We start from the raw sequence: 17,578 nt of genomic DNA on the forward strand, positions 1-17,578 counted from the left end.
AAGGGGCTGCAGGCCTCAGGGCAGCGTTTGGAGCCTCCTGCTCTTTACCCTGAGGGGGATGAGGCACTGGAGCAGGCTGCCTGGAGAAGCTGTGGAGGCTCCAAGCCTGGAAGTGCTCAAAGCCAGGTTGGATGAGGCCTTGAGCAGCCTGGGCTCGTAAGAGACATCCCTGCCCATGGCAGCAGGGGGGGGAGAACTGAATGATCCTTAAGGTCCTTTCCAACCCAAGCCCTGCTGTGATCCCTGAGACCATGGTTCAGAGGTGACCTCCCCAGCCCCACCAGGAGCTGCTCAGGGAGCTGTGGTTGTCACTCAGGTCTCTGCCTTGCAGAGCGTGTCCCACAGCACTGCTCCCTGGGATGCCACAGCAGCCACAAACTAGGTCAAACACCATCTAAAGCCTTGCTTGATAGCCCTTGGACTGAACTGCTGCCCTGCCTGAGGGGGGCTGTGACTCACTGGCTTACAGGGAGCTAAGAGGGATGAGCAGGCTTTGCTGTGCTGCTGTGTAAACACAGCCAGCACCACCCCAGCCCCAGCCCAGCTTCATCCTGCCAGGGCTGTGTCCTGCCCCTCTCAGTCACTTTGGTCACTGCAGCTGACCCCAGGGCTCCTGCCTGGAAGTGGGCAAGGGTGAGGCCTCTGCTTGGCCTGCCTCACAGTGGCCCAGCCCAGCCTGCCCTTGTCCCACTGCTCAGCCTGCTGGCTGCTTGTCACTTCATAGTATAGTATCATAGTATCAGTCAGGGTTGGAAGGGACCACAAGGATCATCCAGTTCCAACCCCCCTGCCATGGGCAGGGACACCCCACACTAGATCAGCCTGGCCAGAACCTCATCCAGCCTGGGCTGAAACACCTCCAGGGACGGGGCCCCAACCACCTCCCTGGACAACCCATTCACTTCTCCTCCAGGTGCTGCTGCAGCTGTGGGGTGACATCCAAGGGCTGCTCCTAGCCCTGTGGCAGTCACTCACCAGCTCCTCCTCTCTGGCCCTCCTCAGCAGTCAGAACATTCTGGCCTCTCTTTGCCAGTTGTGCAGACCCAGAACTTGCTGCCTCCTGCAGCCTGCTATGGTCCTGCTGTTGGCCACCAGGCAGCACAGATGCCCAGGGGCAGCAGGAGGTGCTTCACTCCCAGGTGGCAGGAAAGCAGGGCCCAGCACACCTGGGAGACTCTGCTCTGCTCTGTCAACCCATGCCTGCTGATCCCTGCCCTGGTCCTGCTGGCCACACCCCTGCTGGTCTGAGCCAGGATGCTGCTGGCCTTTTCTTGGCCAACTTCAAGGGCCTGGAGAGGAACAAAAGCCACTTTCTACTTTTATTCTTACAGCTGGATACAGTCTTTATGGTACAGCAGAAGCAGCAGGAGCCAACATGCAAAGCAATTAAAGTCATCAGACTGGAGGAAGATCACCAACAGCTCAACCCCACCTCAGGAACTGTGCCACAGAGGCTTCTCTGGAGCCCCTTCCCCTGTGTGCTGCTGCTCAGTCATGCCCCACAGCGTGAGGAGTCCATGGCAGGCACCCAAGCAACACCCAACAGGCAGCAGGAGAGGACTGCTCCTGCATTTTGTCTCTTGAGGAGTCCAAGTCAGTTCCCTGACCGGAGCCTGGCACGCCCTGGAGCCAGGAGGCCACCTCACACCTTGTCTGTGCTGACAGAGAGAAAAGAGCTGCTTGAGGAGGAGGTGCTGGCAAGGCAGGGGCAGCTGAAGCTCAGGTGGGTTTTGGCTGCTTCACAGGGCTGGGATCTCTTGGGCTCAGCAGCTCCCCACCCAACGCAGGCCCAAAGATCTCTGAGAGCCCGAAGAGAAATCTTGGCCAAGCAGCAGAAATGGAAGTCCCCATGAAGAGCAGAGGAGCTGCAGGCCTGGCTGCCCCTCACAGCTGGGGAGGGGAAGACCACCCCCAGCCCAGCTGCCCCCCAGCAGTCCGGCTGCAGACACTATGTCCTCCTGCACCTCTTCCTTTGGCAGGCCTCTGCGTCCGAGCCCTCTGAGTCGCTTCCCGAGGAGGAGGAGGAGGAAGGCTTCGAGGTGCTATAGTTCATGCTCAAGACCCACCCCAGTTTGTTGTGGAGCACCTGCTTGAGGCCCGGGGGCAGGGGCAGGACCTCCAGCGTGTCGACGCAGGCGGGGAGGAGCTGGCGCAGGCGGAAGCAGCAGAGGTACTGCAGGGAGGTGCAGCTGGCGCAGGAGCGAATCACCTTCATGCTGCTCTTGGCCGCCGTGGAGCACACCATGGGGTAGAACCTCTTGTTCTGCAGCTTGGTGGCTGCAACTCCTGAGGGGGGAGAGCAGCAGGGCATCACACAAACAGCCAGGTGGGAAGGGAGCCTCAGGAGCACCCAGTCCGACCCAGAGCCCTGCTCTGCAAGGCTCAGCCCTAAACCACAGCCCCAAGCACCACAGCCCCAAGCACCACAGCCAAACCACCCTGAAACACAGCCAGGCCTGGGGGCTCCACCACCTCCCTGGGCAGCACAGTCCAGTCCCTGACCACTCTTGCCCTGAAGAAATGTTTCCTACTGCCCAGTCTAAACCTCCCCAGGGGCAGCTTGAGGCTGCTCCCTCTTGTTCCATCACTGGGAGCAGAGACCAGCAGCAGCCTCTCCACAGCCTCCTTTCAGGGAGCTGTAGGCAGCCAGGAGGTCTCCCCTCAGCCTCCTCTCTTTCACACTAACCATCCCCAGCTCCTTCAGTCTCTCTCCATCAGATTTCTTCTCCAGGCCCTTCCCAGCTTCCTTGCCCTGCTCTGCCCTGGCTCCAGCACCTCCACAGCTCTCTGGCATTGAGCTGCCCAGAATTGGACACAAGCCTCCAGGTGTGGCCTGCCCAGAGCTGAGTCCCAGGGCACAATCCCCTCCCTGCTCCTCTGGACACAGCATTGCTGACCCCAACCAGGAGGCCTTTGGCTTTCTTGGCCCCCTGGGCACACTGCTGCCTCCTGTTCAGCTGCTTGTCCATCAGCACCCCCAGGTCCCATCCTGCCAGCAGCTTTCCAGCCACACTGCCCCAGGCCTGGAGCCTTGCTTGGGGTTGTTCTGCCCCAAGGGCAGGCCCTGGCACTAGGCCTTGCTGAAGCTCCTCCTGGGAACCTTGGCCATGGATCCAACCTGTCCAAGTGCCTCTGCAGAGCCTCCCTGCCCTGGTGCAGATCAACCCTGCCACCACCTTGGGGTCACCTGTGGCCTCACTGCTGACACACTCTGTGCCTTCATCGAGGTCATCAGCACAGGTGTGAACCAGGAGCAGGCACACCACTGGGGCCTGGCCACCAGCTGGGTGAGGTGAGCTTGCTCCTCCCAGCTGCCTGGAGCTCAGGAACTGCAGGGATGATGGAAAGCAGCTCCTGGGAATCCCAACAGATGGCACAGCCAGAGGAACCTTCCTCCCCCTGCCTGCACTCCCCTGGAGGACAGGAGGAGATGGCCTCCAACTGCCCCAGGGGAGGCTCAGGTTGGACAGGAGAAGAAACTTCTTCACTGAGAAGGTTCTCAAGCCCTGGCCCAGGCTGCCAGGGGGGTGGCTGAATCCCCACCCCTGGAGGGGAGTTCCCAGAGCTGTGGTGCTGAGGGCCAGGGCTCAGCCCCAGCCTGGGCTGAGTTGGAGAATGGTTGTGCTGGAGGCTCTGCAAGGGCTCAGCCAGCCAGAGCCACTCTGACTCACAGCTTGCTGCTCTGCTTTGCTAGGGCTGTCTGCTCCAGCCAGGCCTGAGCTCAGGCAGCCCTGCCCTGCTCCTCCGAGGTACTGCCCTGCTGCCCCCAGCCCCAGCCCCTGCCCTGCTCCCCCAGCCCCTGCCCTGCTCCCCCAGGCCCTGCCCCCCACCAGCCCAGGCCCTGCTGCCCCCCAGCCCAGCCCCTGCCCTGCTGCCCCCCAGGCCCAGGCCCTGCCCTGCTGCCCCCCAGGCCCTGCCCTGCTGCCCCCCAGGCCCAGGCCCTGCCCTGCTGCCCCCCAGGCCCAGGCCCTGCTCCCCCAGCCCCTGCCCTGCCGTCCCCCAGCCCAGGCCCTGCCCTGCTGCCCCCCAACCCCACCCCCTGCCCTGCTGCCCCCCAGCCCCAGGCCCTGCTGCCCCCCAGCCCCAGCCGCTGCCCCCAGGCCCTGCCCTGCTCCCCAGCCCAGCCCCTGCCCTGCCCTGCTCCCCCCCAGCCCAGGCACTGCCCTGCTGCTGCCCAGCCCCAGGCCCTGCCCTGCTCCCCCCAGCCCCAGCCCCTGCCCTGCTGCCCCCAGCCCCTGCCCTGCTGCCCCTGCCCTGCTGACCGATGCACTTTCTGTTCTTGAAGAAGGTGAGGGTGCCGTGCCAGGTGTCCAGGTGCACCCCGATGATGGAGCCCTGCCCGAAGCGGGAGGAGAAGCTCATCTTGTCCCCCTTGTGGTGCAGCAGGCCTGCAGGACACAGCCCAGCAGCTGGGGGAAGCCAGGGCTGCTCAAACCCCCCCAGGGCTGCTCAAATCCCACCCAGGGCTGCTCTGACCCTCCCCAGGGCTGCTCCCATCCCCCCAGGGCTGCTCCCATCCCCCCCAGGGCTGCTCCCATCCCCCCCAGGGCTGCTCCAACCCTCCCCAGGGCTCCACAAAATCCACCCCAGGGCTCCACAAATGTCTGCCACCCGAGGCCCCCCTGTACAGCCTCACTCCCTGCCCAGTGGCAGGCCAGAGCAGGCAGTGGGAAGGGGAATGTTGAGGCTGTGCAGTGCCAGGGCACAGCCAGCAGCACTGACCCCCACGGGTGATGTCCCAGCACAGCCCTGGTGCCCTGAACGCTCACCCAGAGCTTCTGAGGGCTCTGCCAAGCCAGGCAGGATGCTCCCAGAGGCAAGAGCTGCAGCCAGCCCCTGCTGCTGCCTTTCCTGAGGGCCAGGCTGGCTGAGGCCTTGAGCAGCCAGGTGCAGGGGGAGGAGTCCCTGCCCAGGGCAGAGGCTGGGGGCTCCCTCCCGACCCAGCCAGGCTGCGAAGGGGCTGGGCTCTGCTGGCCCTCCCAGCCTCAGCTGCAGGCAGCTGCTGCAGCTCCCGAGGCAGCAGCTGTGCCCCTGCAGGCCCTGCAGCCAGGCTGTGGTACCTGTGTAGGAGAGCCCCCAGCTGTCCTCGTCCTTGCCCAGCAGGCTGCAGAAGCTGTGCCGGTACTTGTCCAGGTTCACCTCCGAGGTGCCGATGCCGACCATCTGGGGGCAAGGCCAGGGAGAGCAGGGCTTGGGGGCCTGGCAGGCACCAAACCACCACCAACAGCACCCCCCCAGCTCTCCCCCCCCCCACCTCCTGAAACAGAGGTTTTGCTGAAGCCACAGCAGAGCTCTCAGGCCAGAGCTGAAGCCTCCCCAGCTCCGGTTCCCCAAGAGCAAGGCCCAGCTGGCCCTCTGGAGCAGCTCTGCTCTGCAGGGAGCCAAGGCCTGGATAGGGCTGGAAGGGACCTGCCCAGCTCCCCCAGCCCGAGCCCTGCAGCCACAGCAGGCTGCTCCCAGCCCCAACCAACCTGCCCTGCACTGCTGCCAGCCATGGGGCAGCTCCACCTCTCTGGGCAGCCTGGCACAGGCTCTCCCCACCCTCAGCACCAAACATTTCTCCTTCTCTCCACTCTCAGCCTCCCTCTTGCACTTCAAACCATCCCCCCTTGGCCTGGCCCAACAGGCCCTGCTCAGCACTCTGTCCCCAGCTCTCTTCTGGCCTCTTGAAGCTCTGCCAGGCCAGCAGGAGGTCTCCCTGGAGCCTTCTCCTCTGCAGGCTGCACAAGCCCAACCTTCCCAGCCTGGCCTCCCAGCAGAGGGCTTCCAGCCTCCCAGCACTGCTGTGGCCTTCTCTGGCCCTGCTCCAGCAGCTCCCTGCTTGTGCTGTGCTGAGGGCTCCAGAGCTGCCCCAGCCCTGCAGGGAGGTCTCAGCAGGCACAGCAGAGGGGCAGAATCCCCTCCCTGCCCCTGCTCCCCCTCTGCTCAGCTCTGGGGAGACCCCACCTGGAGTACTGCCTCCAGTCTGGAGCCCCTAGCACAAGAGGGATCTGGAGGTGCTGGAAGGTGTCCAGAGCAGGGCCAGGAGGATGAGCAGAGGGCTGGAGCACCTCTCCTGTGAGGACAGACTGAAGGAGTTGGGGCTGTTCAGTCTGCAGAAGAGAAGGCTCCCAGGTGACCTCATTGTGGCCTTCCAGGATCTGCAGGGGGCTACAGGAAGGCTGGGGAGGGACTGCTCAGGATCTCAGGCAGTGATAGGACTAGGGGGGGTGGAATGAAGCTGGAGGTGGGGAGATTCAGGCTGGAGGGGAGGAGGAAGTTCTTCCCCAGGAGAGTGGTGAAGCCCTGGAATGGGTTGTGCAGGGAGGTGGTTGGGGCCCTGTCCCTGGAGGTGTTTAAGGCCAGGCTGGATGAGGCTCTGGGCAGCCTGATCTAGTGTGGGGTGTCCCTGCCCATGGCAGGGGGGTTGGAACTGGATGATCCTTGTGGTCCCTTCCAACCCTGACTGATTCTATGATCCTATCCTGTGGTCCTGGCAGGCACAGAGGTGGCACTGAGCAGCCCTGCCCCTCCCTGGGGCCTCCCTTTCAAAAGCGGTTCTCAAGTTTCCCTTCCCCAGCCCCTGGCAACTTCTCTGCACTGCCAAAACAGCTCAGAGATGCTCAGCTGCTTCATCCACCACTCCCCTCAGGCCCCATGGATGCATCTCAGCAGGTCCCATGGACGTGGGCACTGTCAGGTGTACCTTTAGGACAAGAGGCAATGGCCTCAAGCTGCCCCAGGGGAGGTTCAGGTTGGAGATGAGAAGAAACTTCTTCCCTGGAAGGGTTCTCAGGGCCTGGCCCAGGCTGCCAGGGGGTTTCTGAGTGCCCAGCCCTGGAGGTGTTTCCCAGAGGCAGAGCTGTGGTGCTGAGGGCCATGGCTCAGCCCCAGAGGTAGAGAAGGGTTGGACTGGAGGAGCTGAAAGGGCTTTGCCAGCCAGAGGAATCCTAAAGCTCTCTCAATTGAAGTTCCTTAGGTGGCCTCAAGTTTGATCATCTGTGGTGGGCAGCTCTGGCTTCTCCCAGCCCCTGCTCAGAGCCCCAGACTTCTGAGGAGGAAGTTGTTCAGCAGCAGGGTGGTGGTGAGACACTGGAACAGGCTGCCCAGAGGCTCTGGATGCCTCCTTTGTGGGGGTGGTCAAGGCCAGGTTGGGTGAAGCCTGGAGCAGCCAAGTCTGCTTGAGAGAGAAAGAGCTGCTGGGCAGCAAGATCTGCATGGCACAGCAGAGTGCCCTTGGGGCCAGGAGGGGCAGTGGGATCTGGGGGGGCAGCAAGAACAGTGTGGCCAGCAGGGCTGGGGAGGGTCTGCTGCCCCTCTGCTCTGCCCTGCTGGAGTACTGCATCCAGTGCTGGGCTCCCCAGCTCAGGGCAGACAGAGACCTGCTGGGGAGAGCCCAAGGCAGAGCCAATAGGATGCTCAGGGGACTTGAGCATCAACCCTGGGAAGGGAGGCTGAGAGCCCTGGGGCTGGTTAGTCTGGAGAGGAGAAGGCTGAGAGGGATCTGATCAATGCCTGTCAATAGAATAGAATAGAATAGATCATGTTGGAAGAGACCTTCAAGATCATCCAGTCCAACCTATCATCCAACACCACCTAATCAACTAACCCATGGCACCAAGCACCCTGTCAAGTCTCCTCCTGAACACCTCCAGGGATGGGGACTCCACCACCTCCCTGGGCAGCACATCCCAGTGGCCAATCTCTCTTGCTGGGAAGAACTTTATCCTCACCTCCAGCCTGAACCTCCCCTGGCACAGCTTGAGACTGTGTCCTCTTGTTCTGCTGCTGGCTGCCTGGGAGCAGAGCCCAACCCCCAGCTGGCTCCAACCTCCCTGCAGGGAGTTGCAGAGAGCAAGAAGGTCTCCCCTGAGCCTCCTCTTCTGCAGGCTAAGCAACCCCAGCTCCCTCAGCCTCTCCTCACAGGGCTGTGCCCCAGACCCCTCCCCAGCTTTGTTGCCCTTCTCTGGACACCTTCAAGTCTCTCAATGTCCTTCTTGAGCTGAGGAGCCCAGAGCTGGACACAGGACTCAAGGGGTGGCCTGAGCAGTGCTGAGCACAGGGCACAAGGACTTCCCTGCTCCTGCTGGCCACACTCTTCCTGCTGCAGGCCAGGATGCCCTTGGCCTTCTTGGCCCCCTGGGCACACTGCAGGCTCATGTTCAGCCTACCATTGACCAGTACCCCCAGGTCCCTCTCTGCCTGGCTGCTCTAAGCCACTCTGACCCCAGCCTGTAGCTCTGCCTGGGGTTGCTGTGGCCAATGTGCAGCCCCTGGCACTTGGATGTGTTCAGTCTCCTGCCCTTGGCCTCTGCCCATCTGCCCAGCCTGGCCAGGTCCCTCTGCAGAGCTCTCCTACCCTCTAACAGCTCAACTCCTGCCCCCAGCTTGGTGTCAACTGCACATTTACTGCTGATGGACTCAATGCCCTCATCCAGATCATCAATAGCTGAGGGCTGGAGCGGGCCAAGCTCTTTGGGTGGTGTGCAGTGGTAAGCCAAGGACCAAGGGGAGTGGGCTAAGGTCTTTGGGTAGTGTGCAGTGATAAGTCAAGGACCAATGGGTTCAAGCTGGAACAGAGAAGTTTTCAGCTCAACATGAAGAGAAACTATTTTGTTGTGAGGCTGACAGAGCCCTGGAGCAGGCTGCCCAGGGGGGTTTGTGGAGCCTCCTTCCCTGGACACATTCAACCCCCCCTGGATGCATTCCTGTGCAGACTGCCCTGGGTGCTGCTGCTCTGGCAGGGAGCTTGGACCCAAAGGGCTCTGGAGGTCCCTGCCAGCCTCTGCTGCTTGACAGGGGAGTCTCTGAGGAGCAAATCCCTGCTGCCTGTGTGCCCACAACCCCTCTGGGCCACCTACCATGTCTGTGCCATAGACTGGAGAGGTCATCTTGATCTCCCAGAAGTGCTGCCCCTCGGCCAGCTCCTTGGTGCCGCGGACGGCGGCGGTGCCGCAGCTGTACTCCGTGTGGAAGTTCACCTTGCGGTTGTCGCAGCTCAGCTGCGTGGCCGTGGACTTGTGCAGCTCGTCCCACACCCACTCAAAGTCTGCTCAGGGGGCACAGAGAGTACAGGGCTGGGCAGAGGGCCTGGGGCAGCCAGCCCCCCAGCAGGCACCTGCCCTGCTGCCAGGGTTAAGGGGTTCAGGGGGAGCGGACAGGAGGAGCGAGGCCGAGTGGCGCGCCGCCGGCAGCGAGGGGAGGCAGGGAGCAGCCTGCAGGGCCCCCAGGGCTCTGGGCACACACTGCAGGCACTGCAGGGCTCTGCATACACACTGCCGGCACTGCAGGGCCCTGCACACACACTGCCGGCACTGCAGGGCCCCCAGGGCTCTGCACACACACTGCCAGCACTGCAGGGCTCTGCACACACACTGCCGGCACTGCAGGGCTCTGCGCACACACTGCCGGCACTGCAGGGCTCTGCGCACACACTGCCGGCGCCGCAGGACTCTGCACACACACTGCCGGCACCGCAGGGCTCTGCACACACACTGCAGGCACTGCAGAGCCCCCCAGGGCTCTGCGCACACACTGCCGGCACTGCAGGGCTCTGCGCACACACTGCAGGCACTGCAGAGCCCCCCAGGGCTCTGCACACACACTGCCAGCGCCGCAGGGCTCTGCGCACACACTGCCAGCGCCGCAGGGCTCTGCGCACACACTGCCGGCGCCGCAGGGCTCTGCGCACACACTGCAGGCACTGCAGGGCTCTGCGCACACACTGCCGGCACTGCAGGGCTCTGCGCACACACTGCCAGCGCCGCAGGGCTCTGCACACACACTGCCGGCACCGCAGGGCTCTGCACACACACTGCCGGCACCGCAGGGCTCTGCACACACACTGCCGGCACCGCAGGGCTCTGCACACACACTGCCGGCGCCGCAGGGCTCTGCGCACACACTGCAGGCACCGCAGGGCTCTGCGCACACACTGCCGGCGCCGCAGGGCTCTGCGCACACACTGCAGGCACTGCAGGGCTCTGCGCACACACTGCCGGCGCCGCAGGGCTCTGCGCACACACTGCAGGCACCGCAGGGCTCTGCACACACACTGCCGGCACTGCAGAGCCCCCCAGGGCTCTGCGCACACACTGCAGGCACTGCAGAGCCCCCCAGGGCTCTGCGCACACACTGCCGGCACTGCAGGGCTCTGCGCACACACTGCCGGCACTGCAGGGCTCTGCACACACACTGCCGGCACTGCAGGGCTCTGCGCACACACTGCCGGCGCCGCAGGGCTCTGCGCACACACTGCAGAGCCCCCCAGGGCTCTGCACACACACTGCCGGCGCCGCAGGGCTCTGCGCACACACTGCAGGCACTGCAGGGCTCTGCACACACACTGCCAGCGCCGCAGGGCTCTGCACACACACTGCCGGCACTGCAGGGCTCTGCGCACACACTGCCGGCACTGCAGGGCTCTGCACACACACTGCCAGCGCCGCAGGGCTCTGCACACACACTGCCGGCACCGCAGGGCTCTGCACACACACTGCCGGCACCGCAGGGCTCTGCACACACACTGCCGGCGCCGCAGGGCTCTGCGCACACACTGCAGGCACCGCAGGGCTCTGCGCACACACTGCCGGCGCCGCAGGGCTCTGCGCACACACTGCAGGCACTGCAGGGCTCTGCGCACACACTGCCGGCGCCGCAGGGCTCTGCGCACACACTGCAGGCACCGCAGGGCTCTGCACACACACTGCCGGCACTGCAGAGCCCCCCAGGGCTCTGCGCACACACTGCAGGCACTGCAGAGCCCCCCAGGGCTCTGCACACACACTGCCGGCGCCGCAGGGCTCTGCGCACACACTGCAGGCACTGCAGGGCTCTGCGCACACACTGCCGGCGCCGCAGGGCTCTGCGCACACACTGCAGGCACTGCAGGGCTCTGCGCACACACTGCCGGCGCCGCAGGGCTCTGCGCACACACTGCAGGCACTGCAGGGCTCTGCGCACACACTGCCGGCACCGCAGGGCTCTGGGCACACACTGCCGGCACCGCAGGGCTCTGGGCACACACTGCCGGCGCCGCAGGGCTCTGGGCACACACTGCCGGCACCGCAGGGCTCTGGGCACACACTGCCGGCACCGCAGGGCTCTGGGCACACACTGCCGGCACTGCAGGGCTCTGGGCACACACTGCCGGCACTGCAGGGCTCTGCGCACACACTGCCGGCACCGCAGGGCTCTGCGCACACACTGCCAGCACCGCAGGGCTCTGCGCACACACTGCCAGCACTGCAGGGCTCTGCGCACACACTGCCAGCACTGCAGGGCTCTGCGCACACACTGCCGGCACTGCAGGGCCCCCCAGGGCTCTGCACACACACTGCCGGCACTGCAGGGCTCTGCGCACACACTGCCGGCACTGCAGGGCTCTGCGCACACACTGCCGGCACTGCAGGGCCCCCCAGGGCTCTGCACACACACTGCTGGCACTGCAGGGCTCTGCGCACACACTGCCGGCACTGCAGGGCTCTGCACACACACTGCAGGCACTGCAGGGCTCTGCACACACACTGCCGGCACTGCAGGGCTCTGCGCACACACTGCCGGCACTGCAGGGCTCTGCGCACACACTGCCGGCACTGCAGGGCTCTGCGCACACACTGCCGGCACTGCAGGGCTCTGCGCACACACTGCAGGCACTGCAGGGCTCTGCACACACACTGCCGGCACTGCAGGGCTCTGCGCACACACTGCCGGCACTGCAGGGCCCCCCAGGGCTCTGCACACACACTGCCGGCACTGCAGGGCTCTGCGCACACACTGCCGGCACTGCAGGGCCCCCCAGGGCTCTGCACACACACTGCCGGCACTGCAGGGCTCTGCGCACACACTGCCAGCACTGCAGGGCCCCCCAGGGCTCTGCGCACACACTGCCGGCACTGCAGGGCTCTGCGCACACACTGCCGGCACTGCAGGGCTCTGCGCACACACTGCCGGCACTGCAGGGCTCTGCGCACACACTGCCGGCACTGCAGGGCCCCCCAGGGCTCTGCGCACACACTGCCGGCACTGCAGGGCTCTGCGCACACACTGCCGGCACTGCAGGGCTCTGCGCACACACTGCCGGCACTGCAGGGCTCTGCGCACACACTGCCGGCACTGCAGGGCTCTGCGCACACACTGCCGGCACTGCAGGGCTCTGCACACACACTTGCAGGCACCGCAGGCCCCCCCCCAGGGCTCTGCACACAAAGTGTCAGCACTGCCCAGGGCCCAGCCTCCCTAGGAGGAGCCACAGAGCTGCTGTGGTAGATTCATGGAATCATCTGGGTTGGAAGAGACCTTTAAGGTCACCCAGTCCAAGCCTGACCCCAGCACTGCCAGGGCAGCACTAAGCCCTGGCCCTCAGCACCACTGAGCCCTGGCCCTCAGCACCACTGAGCCTTGGCCCTCAGCACCACAGCCACACAGCTCTGGAACCCCTCCAGGGATGGGGACTCCACCACTGCCACTTCAAAGGGAGAAAATTGTTCCCCATGTCCAAACTCACCTTGTGCTGAAGGGATTCTTAGTGCTAAAGGGACAGGAGGTGGTCAGCCCTGCCCCTGCTGAAAGGATGGCCTGCTGGAAAGTTAGCTCAGAGGGCTCAGGACCTTGTCCTGGGGGGTTCTGGAAGCGTCCAAGGGTGGGGATGCAACAGGACAAAAGGAAACAGCCCCAAGCTGCCCCAGGAAAGGTTTAGGTTGGCCATGAGGAACAATTTCCTCCCCTTTAGGTTTGTGAGATCCTGGCCCAGGCTGCCCAGGGAGGTGGTGGAGTCGCCATGCCTGGGGGTGCTGCAGAGCCCTGTGGCCATGGCAGCTGGGGCCAGGGCTTGGTGGCCATGGTGGGGGGGGGGGTCAGAGCTGCAGTGGGTGGTGTCAGGGTCAGGGCTCCAGCCCAGAGCAGGGTCCCCCAGGCCTTACCCTGGTCCTCCTCGCCGCAGCGGCAGTCCTTGAGGCGGTGCAGGCCGTGCAGGCCGGGGCAGTAGGGCGCCTGGCTCCGGCTCTCGCAGTCGCAGAAGGACTCCCCGGTGACCGGCACGGCGCTGGGGATGGAGGCCGGCAGCGGCGCCGGCTCCGCCTCCGAGTCCGAGTCGCTGTGCTGCGGGGGGAGCGGAGCGGAGCGCAGCTCACTGAGGTCTGCCCTGGCACCGAGCTGCGCCCAGCCCCGGGGCTCACACCACAGCCTGGCTGACAAAGCCATCACGGCCCCTCCGGCCCAACCCTCCTCCCACTCTGCCCAGGCTGGGGCTGAGCCCTGGCCCTCAGCACCACAGCTCTGCCCCCGGGAAACACCTCCGGGGTGGTGGTTCAGCCACCCCCTGGCAGCCTGGGGCAGGGCTTGAGAACCCTTTCAGGGAAGAAGTTTCTTCTCATGCCCAACCTGAACCTTCCCTGCTGTAACCTGAGGCCATCTCCTCTTCTCCTATCACGTGCAGCAGAGCCCAGCCCCCAGCTGGCTGCAGCCTCCTCTCAGGGAGCTGCAGAGAGCAATGAGGTCTCCCTCAGCCTCCTCTGCTCCAGGCTCAACACCCCCAGCTCCCTCAGCTGCTCCTCCCCAGCCCTCTTCTCCAGACCCTTCCCCAGCTCTCTTGCCCTTCCCTGGCCCTGCTCCAGCTCCTCAGTGTCATGACAGAGCTGGAGGCAGGAGGGCTGCACCCTGCCCACTGCCCAGAGCTGTGCCAGTCACACCCCCAGAGACTGCTCGGGGCTGGAAGGGACTTTCAAACCCATCTGGTCCAACCCCCTGCAGTCAGCAGGGACATCTGCCCGTGGGGCAGGGTGCAGGGAGAGCCCCCCTGGGGGCAGGGGGCCGGGAGAGAGCCCCCCCGGGGGGCGGGGTGCAGGAACCCCCAGGGTAGGAGGCTGAGAGCCCCCCGGGGGCAGGGTGCCGGGAGAGCTCCCCTGGGGGCAGGGAGCCCCCGGGGCAGGGTGCCCGAAGCCCCGCCGGGGACAGGGTGCTGGGAGAGCCCCCCCGGGGAGCAGGGGGCCGGGAGAGACCCCCCGGGGAGCACGGTGCAGGAACCCCCGGGGTAGGAGGCTGAGAGCCCCCCGGGGGCAGGGTGCCGAGAGCCCCCCCCGGGGCGCAGGGTGCCAGGAGCGCCCCCTGGGGGCAGGGTGCAGGAAGCCCCCCGGGGCGGGGTGTCCCCGTTGCCCCCCCGAGGCTGCCCAGCCCCAGCCCTACCTGTCCGTCGGAGTCGTAGCCCCAGGGGCGCTGTGCCAGGCTGCCCGCCCGGCCCTCGGCCTCCCGCCGCACGCCGCTCAGCACGAAGCGCCAGGCCCTGCTGCTGCGCGCCCGCCGCGCCATGCCGCTGCCGCGCAGGTAGGCTGGGGAGAAGGCAAGGGGGTTACGCGCTGTGCCCACCCCCTGCCCACGCCCCCCTCTCAACGGCCATCCCCACCCCCCATCCCGTGCCAGCTCACCACAGACTGCCCTGGCACAAAGCACAGCCCACAGGCTCCAGGGATGGGTGAGTGGCACAGGTGAGCGGTCACAGCAGGGGTTGGGCTGGAAGGGAGCTCCAAGACCATCCAGTGGCCTGGGCAGGGACCCCTCCCACCAGCACAGGCTGCTCAGGGCCTCATCCAGCCTGGCCTTCAGCACCCCCAGGCAGGAGGCAGCCACAGCCACCCTGGGCAGCCTGGGCCAGAGTCTCCCCAGCCTCACTGCCAAGAATTTCTTCCTCCTCTCCACCCTCAGTCTCCTCTCTCCCAGCTCAAAGCCATTGGCCCTGGGCCTGGCACTCCCAGCCCTTGGCCCAAGTCCCTCCCCAGCTCTCCTGGAGCCCTTCAGGTACTGGGAGGCTGCTCTGAGGTCTGCCTGCAGCCTTCTCTTCTCCAGGCTGATGAGAATGCTCCAGGAAGACCTTAGAGCTGCCTTAGGGTTATGGTTAGGGTTGCAAAGTTCCTCACCATGAGCCTCTGTGACCTTCAAGCTCTTTTTCCACACAGAGAAGACTTCTCCCCAAGCCCAGGCCTTTAACTGCCCCTCAGAAACTCCCCCAAGCCCCTGGTGCCCCTTCCACAGAGCACAGCTCCAGCACCCAGCCCTCCCCCCTGGCCTGGGGAGCGTCAGGGACCGAGGCAGGGCCTCCCCCGTGCCTGCTCTGGCCACCTGCCATGCCATGGCCACCCCTGCGCTCCTCGACTGCAGGAGAGGCTGTGTGATCAGCTGCCCACCACAGGACGACCTTGTTCTCAGCGTCTGGGGCTGGGGAGAGACCACTTTGTGTCTGACTGAGCTAAAAGCAGCCTTTGGATGGCCGCTTCCCAACTTGCCCCGAGGCCAGCAGCCCGACACAGAGCAGCTGCCTGCCTCCCAGCTGAAGCAGGGACCGATTGCCACAGGCTCCTGACAGACCACACCAGCTCCCAGCCAGCCCCTGGGTGCAGGGAGGGGACAGGGGAACCTCAACGCCCAGCCTCACTTGCCCTGAAGTCTCTCTCTGCAGAAAGCAACTCCCCACCCAGAGGCCCCTGCAGGGCTGAAAGCCTCCTGCCACCCCTGAGACCTGCTCCCCCTCTCAGCTGCTCTGCACACCCACAGCTGCTCTGCTGCTTCCCTGACCGGCAGCAGCTCTGCCCCAAGCACAAATCCTGCATCATCCTGCCCTATGCCCCCATCCCCCTTCCTCCTCCACCTCTGCTCCCCTGGAAAAGCAGGAGGAACTCAGCCACAACCACTTGTGCAGGTGTCCATGGATGCTCTGAAGGGCTGGGGGCATCCCACCTGCCGAGATCACCCAACCACGGAGTCGTTTCAGTGGGAAAAGACCTCTCAGACCATCGAGTCCGACAGCCAGCCTCAGGCCACCGCGGCCGCCAGCCACCTCCCGCAGCGCCAGGGCCACGTTTCCAAGCGCAGCCGCGCTGGCAAAGCACCAAACGCCACAGCAGACCGCCCCTCGTCCTGCTCTGAGCAGCACCCACGGCGCCAAACTCAGAGCTGCTCTCCCCGCAGGCCGCTGCGGCCGGGGCTCTCGGGGGACAGCCGCCACCGGCGGCGCCGCGGGCAGAGCCAGGCCCTCTCCCCAGACAGCACCCGGGGCTGCTGAGCCCCCTGCTGGGTCTGGAGCGCCTGGCTGCAGGCCCCGGGCTGCACACTGCCCCGGCCAGCCGCCTCCTCCCCGCTGCTGCGCACCCGGGCCCGGGGCTGCGGAGCTGCGCCCGAAGGCAAGCCGGGCACTGCCGGGACAGCGCTGCGCGCCCGCAGCCGGAGCTGCGCCCGAAGGCAAGCCGGGCACTGCCGGGACAGCGCTGCGCGCCCGCAGCCGGAGCTGCGCCCGCGCCCGCAGGCAAGCCGGGCACTGCCGGGACAGCGCTGCGCGCCCGCAGCCGGAGCTGCGCCCGCAGGCAAGCCGGGCACTGCCGGGACAGCGCTGCGCGCCCGGGCCCGGGGCTGCGCCCGAAGGCAAGCCGGGCACTGCCGGGACAGCGCTGCGCGCCCGCAGCCGGAGCTGCGCCCGAAGGCAAGCCGGGCACTGCCGGGACAGCGCTGCGCGCCCGCAGCCGGAGCTGCGCCCGAAGGCAAGCCGGGCACTGCCGGGACAGCGCTGCGCGCCCGCAGCCGGAGCTGCGCCCGAAGGCAAGCCGGGCACTGCCGGGACAGCGCTGCGCGCCCGCAGCCGGAGCTGCGCCCGAAGGCAAGCCGGGCACTGCCGGGACAGCGCTGCGCGCCCGCAGCCGGAGCTGCGCCCGAAGGCAAGCCGGGCACTGCCGGGACAGCGCTGCGCGCCCGCAGCCGGAGCTGCGCCCGAAGGCAAGCCGGGCACTGCCGGGACAGCGCTGCGCGCCCGCAGCCGGAGCTGCGCCCGAAGGCAAGCCGGGCACTGCCGGGACAGCGCTGCGCGCCCGCAGCCGGAGCTGCGCCCGAAGGCAAGCCGGGCACTGCCGGGACAGCGCTGCGCGCCCGGGCCCGGGGCTGCGCCCGAAGGCAAGCCGGGCACTGCCGGGACAGCGCTGCGCGCCCGCAGCCGGAGCTGCGCCCGAAGGCAAGCCGGGCACTGCCGGGACAGCGCTGCGCGCCCGCAGCCGGAGCTGCGCCCGAAGGCAAGCCGGGCACTGCCGGGACAGCGCTGCGCTCCCGGGCCCGGAGCTGCGCCCGCAGGCAAGCCGGGCACTGCCGGGACAGCGCTGCGCGCCCGGGCCCGGAGCTGCGCCCGTAGCCGAGCAGGGCTTCCCCAGGCGCCGAGCGGCACACGGCGCGGCGGGATCCGGGCGGCCCGAGACGGGGGCGGCCCAGGCCCGCTCTCCCGGCCCGGCCCCATTTGCGGCTCGGCCGGAAGGCAGGCACCGGAGCTCCGCGGTCCCTCGCCTGAGACGCGGCCGGACTAGGCCTGGCCTGGCCTGGCCTGGCCGCCGCGCTTAGTCCGCGCGACCCCCGCAACCCACTGCGGCCCTCGGCTCCCACCCGCGCCCCGGACCCGGCCCACCTGCCCGGCCCTGCCAAGCCCGGCCTGGCCCGGCCCCGCCGCCGCGCTCTGACCTACTTTCCCCTCCCGGGACATAAACAATCCTCTCTCGATACCACCCCGCAGCCATCTATTGGCTGCGTCTGCGCCGCATCCCTTTCCCATTGGCTGAGCGCCCCGAGGAGAAGGGGA

General features: G+C 66.5%; 1 protein-coding gene across 3 annotated transcripts; it reads right to left on the reverse strand.

Moving 5' to 3' along the window:
- Nucleotides 1-1,305: 1,305 nt before the first annotated feature.
- On the reverse strand, nt 1,306-17,517 carry SPSB3 (splA/ryanodine receptor domain and SOCS box containing 3). Of its 3 annotated transcripts, none has more exons than XM_068147308.1 (7): nt 17,465-17,517; nt 14,161-14,303; nt 12,900-13,077; nt 8,841-9,028; nt 5,061-5,163; nt 4,263-4,388; nt 1,306-2,286 (listed from the first exon to the last, which is right to left on the reverse strand). In XM_068147308.1, exons 1-7 carry the CDS (start codon nt 17,514-17,516, stop codon nt 1,949-1,951), a joined length of 1,128 nt encoding a protein of 375 aa, XP_068003409.1. In that variant the 5' UTR covers nt 17,517; the 3' UTR covers nt 1,306-1,948. The 3 variants fall into 3 exon arrangements, with proteins under 3 accessions (XP_068003409.1, XP_068003408.1, XP_068003407.1); XM_068147307.1 differs by having other exon boundaries at nt 17,408-17,511; XM_068147306.1 differs by lacking the exon at nt 17,465-17,517 and adding an exon at nt 14,889-16,000.
- Nucleotides 17,518-17,578: the final 61 nt, after the last annotated feature.

Source organism: Melanerpes formicivorus, unplaced genomic scaffold (assembly GCF_026170545.1).
Source record: "Melanerpes formicivorus ecotype bairdi unplaced genomic scaffold, bMelFor1.0.p_v2 SCAF_14, whole genome shotgun sequence".
NCBI lineage: Eukaryota > Metazoa > Chordata > Aves > Piciformes > Picidae > Melanerpes > Melanerpes formicivorus.